This window comes from Xenopus laevis, chromosome 5L (assembly GCF_017654675.1).
Source record: "Xenopus laevis strain J_2021 chromosome 5L, Xenopus_laevis_v10.1, whole genome shotgun sequence".
Classification (NCBI taxonomy): Eukaryota; Metazoa; Chordata; class Amphibia; order Anura; family Pipidae; genus Xenopus; species Xenopus laevis.
The window spans coordinates 119,296,657-119,308,892 of NC_054379.1; the positions used below are offsets into that span (position 1 = coordinate 119,296,657).

At 37.9% G+C, this 12,236-nt stretch overlaps 1 protein-coding gene across 1 annotated transcript; it reads right to left on the reverse strand.

Moving 5' to 3' along the window:
• Window positions 1-3,340: 3,340 nt before the first annotated feature.
• samd7.L (sterile alpha motif domain containing 7 L homeolog) lies at window positions 3,341-12,006 on the reverse strand. The gene is made up of 8 exons (XM_018263713.2): window positions 11,829-12,006; window positions 10,932-11,058; window positions 10,010-10,137; window positions 8,488-8,566; window positions 6,285-6,952; window positions 6,033-6,154; window positions 5,634-5,744; window positions 3,341-3,755 (listed from the first exon to the last, which is right to left on the reverse strand). The coding sequence occupies exons 1-8, from the start codon at window positions 11,929-11,931 to the stop codon at window positions 3,489-3,491; spliced, it is 1,605 nt and encodes a 534-aa protein (XP_018119202.1). The 5' UTR covers window positions 11,932-12,006; the 3' UTR covers window positions 3,341-3,488.
• Window positions 12,007-12,236: the final 230 nt, after the last annotated feature.

The window sequence follows — 12,236 nt, forward strand, 5'->3', positions numbered from 1 at the left end:
CAGGTTCTTATAAGTGGGGACAAAAAAAAAAACATCATCATGGCCTACAATTAGAAATTGTATATGCAGAAGGAGTCATAAGAGAAAGGGAATGTAAGGTTACATTAAGGGATACTGCTATCAATTAATCAATTAGTTTTATTAATGTAATTTGCACATTACAAACAATATTTTTTTGCCAAATATAATATTATTGTACAAATGTATAAACTATTTCTGTCTTTGTTTCTATAACTGCCATTTCTTTTCATTAGACCTTCCTGTTGTGCTGCACTAAAGAATGCACAGGATCAAGCTCCTCCTCTGAGATGTGTCTCACTAACTGCTTCCATGCACATATGTTTAATGTCAGTAAGTAGGTTACTGTCACCCTGGGCTGCCATCTAAATAGCAGATATGGTCGCCACCTTTATAACTGGTGGAGACCGGACAGGGTGGGGCCGTGATGTAGATTGGCGGGCCGTGACATCAGTGGCGGGCCTATGACTTCGCCATCGGTGATTGGCCGATCGACATGTCAGTCATGGGGAATCCTGCCTGGTTTTCTTATTTGGATAACCGGGCAGGAAGTTTTGACCAGGGCAGCCCTTCAAAATACCCGGCTGTCCGGGTCAAAACCGGACAGGTGGCAACCCTAATAGCAGATTGGAAGTTTTTGGAAGTGGGGAGCTTCAAAAGACACAAGGGGATAGTCAGGGCCGGATTAACATAGCGGGCACCCCTACGCCCGCTGCTGTTCCCCTCCCCTTCATTCGTGAACATGCACACATTTTCATCATCAGATCAGGAGCACTGGTGATTGGCGCATGGGAAATTTAAAAAACTATTGTATCTCATGATCAGTCCCAGATCTTCTGAATCAATGTGGGCATGGTTGGGCTTCATGCCGCCCCCTAAAATCCTGCCGCCCTAGGCCCGAGCTTTAATGGCCTTTCCACAAATCTGGGCCTGGGGATTGTGCAGGAGTAATCAGGGTTTGGGTGGATCCAGGGTAGCAAGACAGGTCATAGATTAATAACTGATTTGAAGTAACAGCGCCTGAGGCCGTATGTCCCACGCTGGGCGATTCGCTCATGCGTGCACCCCCACTCCCGTGCCCACATTGTCCTAGTGATTAAGATGTGGAGGGGCGGGTCCATGATGAAGATTAGCAGGACGTAACATCAGTTGCAGGGCTATGACGTGGCAATTGGCCTGATCGACATGTCAATCATGGGGAATCCTGGCCTGTTTATCTAATTTGGAAAACCGGGCAGGAAGTTTTGACAAGGCCGCATGTCCTGTGCCAGGTAATTTGCTCATGCGATCATGCGTGCACCCCCGCTCCCGTGCCCACATCCTAGCACCAGCCTTTAGGCGGCGAAACCTCCCTCTTGTTCGAGGGAGGAGAGCTGGGGACCTTTGAATCCCCAGTGCGCCTTAGGGATCTGGGTGGGTGGCATGCCGCTCCTAAAATGTTGCTGCCTTTGTGGCCTTGCCACAAATCCAGGCCTGGGGTTCCCTAGGGGATGGGCCCTCTAAATATAATTATTGAAAATTGTATTTTGAAAAGTTGAAAGACCCTGTATTTATCTCAGAAAAAGTGAGAAGAAGCAGCATGGAATAATATATATAATGGCTGATTAAGGTAAAGTCCAACCTTCCTTGGCATCTTCATTGCACATACTGCTTGTTAATGGAGCCCATAAACTGTAATCAGTAACTACTTCAGCCTTTCCCTTCAGTAGCACTTCCACACAGGTCCACTTTCTGCGTCAGAGCTGCAGGGAGGTAACAGGCAATTACTATTTGTTCAAACAAACACAACAATAAAGATATAATGTGCTTTTCCACAACTGGTTTTGTGAATTTACTCCTGATTTAACACCAGTGGCACAGTGGCCAGGAGTGTATGTGCCAAGCCAACCTGAATAACTGAATAATAAATAAACAATAACTCATGCTACAGCTATAGGATCTGTTATAAGGAATTTTTGGGAACTGGGTTTTCCAGACAAAGGATCTTTGCATAATTTGTACTGGCAAACCTTTATTTAATATACTGGTATATTTACTAATATTCAGCAAATTCCCTGCAGCGCAGTAAACCCATTTAGCCAACAAGACAGTTGCCTTCATTATTCTAATTGTAGGAGTCTTTTGTATACCCAGGTCTCGCACACTTATCATAGTAATAAACCACACATATATGCAACTGAGTTTTGCCAAGAGGGAATGTTTTGGTTGTGTTTTCTGAAACATGAATGAAAGCTAAATATACCTTTGTATGGAGTATATTTTCCCTCAGCATTACATAGTATAATTTTATTTAGGATCAATTCAATTAGTTAAAGGAACAGTAACGTAAAAAACAAGTGTTTAAAAGGAGAATTCAACCCAAACCTTAAAACCCCCCCTACCCCCCCAACCCTATTTAGACCCTCCTATACACCAGCCTACCTGGTAAATGCCCCTAACTTATTACTTACTCCTCTGTGCAGATTCTGTCCTTGTGAGTTCACAGCAGCCATCTTCTTTTCTTCGGTAAACTTCGGAAGGAGATCGGAATTTCGGCACATTTTTTGTAAGCAATGGAGGGGACTAACATTTAATTTTCAACAGGGCTGTAGTGCCTATATTTGCATAGCACATAGCAGATACTGAACTGAACATTTAGGGTGATGCCACACAGGGAACAATGAAGATCACTGTGGATTAAACACACCAGGCTTTCGTCAGGATACAAAGGTATTTCGGGTGATTTGTCACCAGCGGGTAGTGGGCTGCAATTTGACCTGCACTGCTGCTCTAAGCTGGTTTCAATTATTTATTTTGTGTAGCTTTATGACTGTTAGCCTTCATTTTCTCCCTATATCCAACCTACAGTCAAAAATACCATTGTGTTGCTGGGGTCGCTGACGCCAGCAACCCAAACCCAATCTGCTTCCTGATTGCTGGAGTAATTGTGCAACCAGATACAATTCAAGCAAAGCATATTAAAGTTCCAGAGAAGTGCTAAACAAAACAATGTCAATATTTAATAATTCACGGCTCTCTACACATCGATAAAATATTAACTTTGTTAACTGTTGCTGCAGAAGCAACAAACAAATGCAACCTTTAAATACTGTATCAATAACCCTCTTGTTAGGTCTGTTTTTCATGGAAATGGACTAAGAGAACAGGATAGTGCTTGAAATGAAGAGTGTGCATGGCATATAATGATGAACAAACAATGTTGGGAAAGCAGTAGAGGGAATGTTACCAATCTTTTGGTACAAACATGTAACAGGCAAAAAGTACAGATTCCTAATGTTATATTAAATATTTTATTTTAAATATATTTAATTTATATCACAGAAATAATGCTTAAATAGAGTGCTTGATAAAGTCAACATTGGAAGGCGGCATATAGAATTCCAGTCACAGTTTAACAACTTAAATTGAATACCTGATCCAGAATTTAAAAAAAGTACCAAATCCTTCATTTACATTTTATAAGTCCTTGGTCAACTTTTTAATAAGTTCAGGTGAAAATCAGTTTGTTCCACTGATAAATCACATGGATTCTCTTTATTTTCTGGCGTTATTTCGTCAGGCTTCAGCTGGTTTTGCTCCTGGGGGGCAGGACTTGGCAGAATGTCAACATTGTTATTACATGGAAGTGGGGACACAACTTCAGATGGAGGATCAGGTGGCATTGGTGCAGCGGATGGAATAGGTCCAGTCATTTGCAGGCTTGGCATATGAAAAATGTTACCCAAACGGCAGGAAAACTATAAACAATATGTGTGTTAGTAACTTGTCATCTTATTTTCTCTTTAATTAAACTGCTAAACCTTATTCTAAGACAATATTATCGTATTGGCAATAGTGGGCTTCTACATAGGGTAAAGATCCATATCCACATCTCTTTGGCAGACCTTGAGGCATCTCTTGGCCCTCAATTTTCTAGGGCTATGAGACACACTTCTACTAAGGGAGTGCATCTTTAATTTTTTTCTTTCTGGTCCGAGATTAAAAGGGTGGTTCACCTTAAAGTTTTGTATATGACTAATTCTAAGCAACTTTTCAATTAGTTTTAATTTTTTCTCTTTTATAGCTTTTGAAATAATTGCCTTCTTCTTCTTCTTCTTCTAATTCTTTCCAGCTTTCTTGACCCCATTGAAAAAACAAATGCTTTATAAGGCTACATATTTATTGTTATTGCTACTTTTCATTTTTCTATTCAGGCCCTCTCCTATTAATATTCCAGTCTCTTAATCAATCAATACATGGCTGCTAGGGTAATTTGGATCCTAGGCACCAGATTGCTGAAACTGCAATCTGAATATCTGCTGAACCAAAAGCTAAATAACTCAAAAAAACACAAACAATAAAAAAGAAAACCAATTGCAAATTGCCTCAGAATATCACTCGCTATATCATATTAATAGTTAATTTTAAAGGTAAACAATCCCTTTAAGGCAGGTTTGCAGCCCACAAACTGCTTTAGCACCTTATATGAACTACGTTTAACTACTGTAGTAAGACATTTTACAGTTTTAAATGGGATCATTGATTAAAAAGGTCATTGTAAATACATACATAAGGGAAACAACATCAGTAATAAATCAAGGGGACTAATTTGCATCCTCAAAACAGATGCTGAGCATTTTGTTATTACAATACATGTAATATTGACAACATTGTTTAACACTGACTATCCATAGAGGACCATATGTGAAATAGGGTATAACGGGTTACAATAGCAAACTTCCATATAAAATTAACATTATTTTCTATTATTCACTTTTATTAACTTTATTGTTAATATTCTATATTTTAGTTGTAAAACTGATTCTTTCATTTATCCTTTGCAACAATGCATCTTAATTGGTCAAGAAAAACTAACAAGTGACAGATCCAAGGTTGGCCATACCAGCCCTTTATACTTTCTTGTAGCTACCGTTATGTGCATAGATGTGGCTACTAAATGTAAATAGGTGAGAAACAGGTTCCATATGAAAGAACACATACAAACAGAACAACTTTAAATGGGAGCTTACATTTCTATGAACATGCACTTGTTTACTATTTCACAAATAGGTTTTATCGTGTCTCCATTACATTACAAAATAAAGGCAGCTGTCAGGCTCATACACCTGGCCAACACTTTACTAGAGCTGCACCCCTTCTTTGGTATTCCCTCCCATGTTCTATAAAACCTTTTCTGCCTTTAAACAAGTTCTAAAAACACATATATATTTTTTGAGTAGTTTACCTTCGAATCCGACTAAACTCAAATCGAGTTTTTGCTTGAATGTCAGAATGGCTATTAACATCTTCAAATGGGTGACTGGACCTCTCCCATTGACTTCTACATTATTTGGCAGGTTTTATGTGACAAATAGACAAATTTGAATTATTCCCAGGGTAAAGGTTCGTTAAATCTCGAAATTCTAATTGAGTTTGCATTATTCCCAATTTGAATTTGTGAGTTTTGACCAAAAAAAAAACTATTTGAAAACTCGAATTCGAATTTCCTAATCGACCCTTAATAAATCTGTCCCTTGGTCTTGCCCATTACCACACCCTATGTCTCATATCCCCTTCAGCTTTCAGACTGTATTTTGTCCTGTTTTGAATAAATTAAATGTTGGGAGGTATGGTACCTGTGACCGAATTTTAAGTGCTGGTCCAAGTTTAAGTCCCATTGTGTCTAGGAGATGTTCTTCTGTGAGCAGTGGTAATGTTAATCCATCAATATCATGATCTTTAAAGACCTAAAAAATAGTAGGAGCTTATGAGAAAATATTTTTTAAGTTAAGCATACAATATCTACTTGGTCCCAGTATTGGCTTTATTAAATAAACTATAAATAATATACCAACAACATATTTGTAGGTCTAGTTCAAGTCAAGTTCAAGTTGTACTGTATATAATAATAAATATTGTGTAGGCATTCATTGCTGCCTGCCACTCACAAACAACATTCTGTGAAGAGCTCCAGTGTGTTACTCACATCTCTTGCTAGCAACAGTGAAATAGAGTATGAAGAAGGTAGAATTTACCTGTGCATAACTACAACAACCTGGAAGATTAAGAATGAAATTATACACATCCTGAGAGTTCCATTTGTGAATGTCCTCCATTGAGGGTAAGTCTTCTCCAGTTAAAAAGAGACTTTGGGGACCTTTAAAAACAATACAAAAAGGATTCAATTAGCAAACAAGAGTATGTCAGTCTCAAGTGAGTAATGAAGAAAAACAAGCATGTGAAGATATAATTAAATGTAAACATCTACAAAGTTTCTATCAAATTACCTGCTAGCAGTGGGGAGTTCATGGTTAGTGGATAACTATATGGAGTTCCTGAGAGATTTACAGGAGGCTGGTAGATGTATCTGTCCTCAAAAGCTGTTCCAGGATTGTTAGGTCCCTTGTCCCTCTCACTCCTGCTAGTAGTGATCTCTCTTGGAATATTCTGGTTGCTCTTTTTGTGAGGATCTTGCAATTCGGAAGAACTCTTATATAAGGCAGACTGTACTTCTGTCTTCACCTGATCGCATTTGGGAATTGTCTCAGTTTCTTCCTCTTTCTTCTCATCCTTCTCTTCATCAGTAGGGACAGGAGGGGAAGGTGGCTTATTATCTGTTTGTATTTTTGGAACACCCATATGGTTATCTGTAGCCTTTTGATTGCCAGCTCTTCTGCCTGGCCTGCGGACTCGTTCTCTGTGTATATTGCTCATCGAAGGGTATGGGCTGGCCGTTTTTAGCATTGCATGGCCATGTAGACTCTCAAAGGCATTTCGATGTACAAACACATCAGAAGGAAGGTGGCCTTCAGGAACCATCTGTCTTCCTCTGACTGCCATTGGATTTGATGACATTCCGTGGAAGAGAAATGGTGCATCCAAATCAGCAAAGCCTTTCCTTTGTGATTTATCAATCTCTCTAGGCGGGTACATGGTATTCATTTCCAGTTCCATTCTGATGAAACAAATAATAACATTTCTCATGGCAAATTAATGATTTAGAGCAAATTATTTGAAAGATCACAATCATCAAAACAAGGTTTTGGGGTTCAACATATTAGACCATGTTTGGGCCCAAAAGCAACATAACATACATGGAAAATCTGAGCAAATGCATCAATCATAAATGAAACATAATTTATAATTAATTAATTGCTCTGACATTACCCAACCATTCACATATAATATTTTAATCAGTCTCTGTCACCAGTGAGTCCAGAACCAAGATGCAGAGCATAGTAGCGCCAGCCAGGGGCAGGTATGCGAGTGCTAAGAGTATGAGCTTTAGAGGGTCAAACATTCACCCTGTAGCACTCCAGCACTTGCACCCTTGCCCTTAGTAAAAAATCTCTATTGTCTCACACACTCAAACTTCATTTTTTTTATGTCTCCTTTAAGTGGAGGAAAAGTGGAGAAAAATACAATTGCATATTTACTTGGGAATATACTGTTTCATGGTTAAAATCAACTAAAAACAGTGTGATCTTGTACAAATATTTGCAATGCAAAGACAAACGACATGTGAGAACTCTGAATAAACGTCATATTAAAAGACAAAATAGCACATTTCAGTTCAGTTAACAGTATTTGTAAAAAGAAGCATTTGTCACTAAGGCTACTCTGCAATTCCAGGAAATGCTGCCATTTTGTTGAGCTTTTAAAGCAATTTATTAAAACTGACATCTATATTTTATTTGATATAGAACAATGCACACATTTACTGGATTAATACTTAAAATGATCACTGCTGCCTTATACCATTAATTAGTTTGGGGGGCAAATTTACTTACAGTATGGTCGAATATCGAGGGTTAATTGAATCGTTCGATTCAAAGTCGTAGTCGAATGTCGAAGCAGCCCATTCAATGGTCGAAGTAGCCAAAAAAAACATTCGAAATTCAAAGTTTTTTTTTATTCTACTCCTTCACTCGAGCTAAGTAAATGGGCCCCTAAGTATTTAATCGCATGCACGGTTACAAATTTTAAGAAGAAAAATATCAGCATTCTTGTGATAAGCAGTTTGGAAATTCCCTGCAGTATAGTTGTAGATATCACTGCGGGGGTGGGATTTGCCTGGTGACATTAGTGAAGGGATTTGGAATATATGTGGTGGTGTCACCTGGAAAGAACATGTAAAAACTCCAGCCCACCACGTGTACCACCCATGGCCTACACATAGCAACAGTCTTGCCATTCCTGTCATCTTTCTTCCCTGTTAATAACATTGGTATCAAGTATCATTATCACCAATTGATCTCATTTCACTTCTTCTAGGTTCAACTACACTCAGAGCAGTGGGCTTAGTGGGCACTTGTTCCCTTTAATTCAAACTCAAAACTACTATTTCTTACACAGGGGAATAAGTTCCTGTACAAAGCGATCAAAATTGGCTAAACAGAGTAAAACGGGGTTAGAATGGCGTGCCAAAAGAAAGAGAATTCAACAGAAAGCAGATAGATGCATTCTTACTTAGAAAGGAAGCCAATTTACCTGTTCATATTGTGTTTCTGCAGTAGTCCCTGTCTCCTAGCCATAAAATCCATAGGGTCTGTTTGCAGAACACTGTACCCTTGAACACAAGTTTTAGAAATGTTATATTGGGTATGTGAAGAAAAGGAATATTGCATTAAGTCATAATCTCTACCATCAGTAGAAGATACAAGCCTGTGACCTCTGAAATGTCATGTCACATTCTAAATAGATGCATTGGAAAATGACGGAAAAATAGGGAGATTTGTTCTATTTTAGATTGACAGAGCAGAGAAACGTATAAGGAAGAAGAAGATAGGGTGGCATGTTTTGGTACAAGAGAGTGGTTTTTTTAACCTGCTTTTTTTAACATCTAATATTTTGTCCTATATTAAATTTGTAGATAGTGGGTTAAGAATATAATCCAACCTACAGCCTTGTGTTTCTGTTTTATGGTCACGGTATTCCTCAATGACTTCTGATAGCCCTAATAGTCAAATCAAATATATATATATATATATATACTCAAGAAAAATGCTGCTGCACACCAGGATTTATTGTGAAAAAGTTAATCCTTTATTTGATCGACGTTTCGGTCCTCACAGGACCGAAACGTCGATCAAATAAAGGATTAACTTTTTCACAATAAATCCTGGTGTGCAGCAGCATTTTTCTTGAGTAAATATTGCATCCCTGTATTGCACCCAGGTATGTAACTCCTTATGTGTGTGCCCTAGCCTTCCGTTGCATATATATATATATATATATATATATATATATATATATATATATATATAGAATTGTTCTAATAATACCCACACTCTTCCTCCAAAAATCAATAATGGGTGCTTTTTGGATAAGTCCTGTGTTTGTGCAGTTTTTATAAGGACTTATATATATATAAATGATCAGCAACACTGAGGTATTTCGTGTATAATCAAAGTATATTAGAAAAATCACATGTAAAGGCTATACATGTGATTTTTCTAATACACTTTGATTATTCACGAAATACCTCAGTGTTGCTGGTCATTCTTCTCTATATCTGATTTCCTTACCTTGCACCCGAGTTGAAACAAAAAGAGCGGAGTGCTGCCCACATGAACTCATATATATATATATATATATATATATATATATATATATATATATATATATATATATATATATATATATATATATATAATCAAACAGAATGGAATGCACAACCAATAGTATGCAGAAACCTGGGTGCTAGTCTGAGAAGTATGTAGACAAAATGCAGGGATTGAAAGCACTCCAAGGAAATACCTCAAGTCAATAGTTCAAATGAAAGTGGAGATTTATTGGTGATCCAACTTTTCTTTCCCTGACGAAGGCTCCTGTGCGGAGCCGAAACGTTGGATCACCAAAAAATCTCCACTTTCATTTGAACTATTGACTTGATGTATTTCCTTGGAGTGCTGTCAATCCCTGAATTATATATATATATATATATATATATATATATATATATGTGTGTGTGTGTGTGTTTTATTACAAACAATGGGTCCCTTTGCATTACCTAGACTTGAGAAGACTCTGTCGGAGAGTATGCCTGTATGTGCCGTAAGGGAGGGACCAAACTGAGATGCCACATGTAGTTGCCTTGTGTCATTGGGAAGGATTAGGTCTCCAGATGGCAGCAATTCTCTAACCAATAGGAACAATAAACAGAATTGTTTTACAGTTATTATTTATGTAATAAAATGCACTCATGTACCAAAGCTTAAAAGAAATGTGTGGAAACCATGAATTATAATAACACGGCTATAAATATAATAAACGCAATACTCTAAATCAAGGAATATCCTGTAGTTCTTCATCTCTTACTCTTTACCATACTCTGACCACATAAAAGACAGGATGATACATATCTACATATTTACGTTAAGATAATGCTTGTTTCCTCTTCTACTGGTTAACAAAATACCAGTTTTACCACACAGCTTCCTGAAAACGGCAGTTATTACAAATCTACAACTCCGATCATCCCTTTAGCTGGGAGCTGTAGATGCACCAATTGGAGTGAAGGTTCCCTATCCTTCTGCTTATTACATATCCCCAGTGTATTACTGTAATTGCTGGCTGACACTGATAACTATTGCCTAATCATTGTCACAGACTGTCTCTCTAGAGGCCTTACTAACATGAATATTAGAGTGCTTGCTTGAGCTGCCAAACAGTAAGATGAGTCCTTTATCATAGGCATTTTCTTTCCACCAAATTATTTTACCGGTATATTTATAAAATCCATTGGTTTAGAGTTTTCAATGTACATCAAAACCTGGCTGTAAGACAAAATAACAAATACCCATCATGAAGTAATATTGCCTTGGTAAGGGGCATAGTTTATCCTAACACACCCTTCACTTTTCTGGAGCCCTCCTTATTGGCTTATACAATTTCAGTGCCAATAATGGGCATAAAGTAGCGGTGCTTACTACCTCTCTAGCATGCGGGGCTCAAACTGGGACTGTATCAAGGGCATTCTCTGTTGGGTAGGTGCCACAACTTGGGGGTTGCCTGCCATCATCTGGTTCCTCATCATTATCTCTTGCCTGTGACGCAATTCTGTATAGAAAGAAACAAGACTGGTTATTGAAATTAACTTTTAACACAAAGGCGATCCAGGGACTGATCCGATTGCCATTTTGGAATAAATTTTTTCTGTGTTTTTGTTATGTGTTTTTTTGTCTTTTCAACCAAAATTACTGTGTTACGAAGTGAAACAAATATATTGGCAGAAACTATTGCTCCATTATGTGGTTATATGGTCAGGCATCAGATTTCACCAACCTATACAGATAAATACATCTAAATGCTGAGTATTCAGAGAGGGGTAATACCTGTACCAATCACAGAGGCTTTTGAAAAAGTGAACTTATGATTTTTAGTAAATATGGAGATGTGTTGTGAAAATAATACACTATGGTGAAGTTAGGGGAAGAGAAAATTCACACTTTAGTAAATGTGCCCCATCAATTGCACTGGCTGGCAAGTTGGCAATGAAGTAATCAGGCAATATGGATGGGCCAAAGAAGGAAAATGTATTTAATTTATGATATTTTGTAATGTTTTTCTTTTCGTCTTGCCAGTGGAAGCCAAGAGTTTATAAGGAAAATGAGTAATCACACTTTCTCAAATGTCTCCACCAGACCCTGGATCTCTGAGTCACTGGGAATTATGTTTTTTTGCTTCTGGGAGGCCAAACACTGAGTGACTAAATGAAGGACTACACACACCCAGTCCAAACAGATGGTACTCAAAGAACATTCCACTATACACATAAACTTACTAATAAATTTGGGTAGAATCAAAAGAAAACAACTAGGCTTGTTTACCTGCTGCTGACATGCATCCAGTGAGCTGGTACAGGTGTTTTCCTTCTACATTCACTTGCTCTCCAATTATTGACATCTTCTGTGGGTGATCACGAGGGGTCATACCACAGCAATATTGAAATGCCGGGATCACTCCGATACTACATCAGTGGAAATGCTGAACTTGTTCAGATCAAACTGCCTCCTTTTAATATAAACAAAAAAATATACTTTTAGATTAAGACATTTTTCTGTGCATTTACATTATATTCAGAAAATGAAACAAGAATCTAGGATTTAGTGGGGTCCACTCAGTCACAGAGAGGTAGAATATTGGTGCATTCGTATTAGGGATGCACTGAATCCACTATTTGGATTTGACCGAATCCTAATTTGCATATGCCGAATCCTGCTGAAAAAGGCCCAATC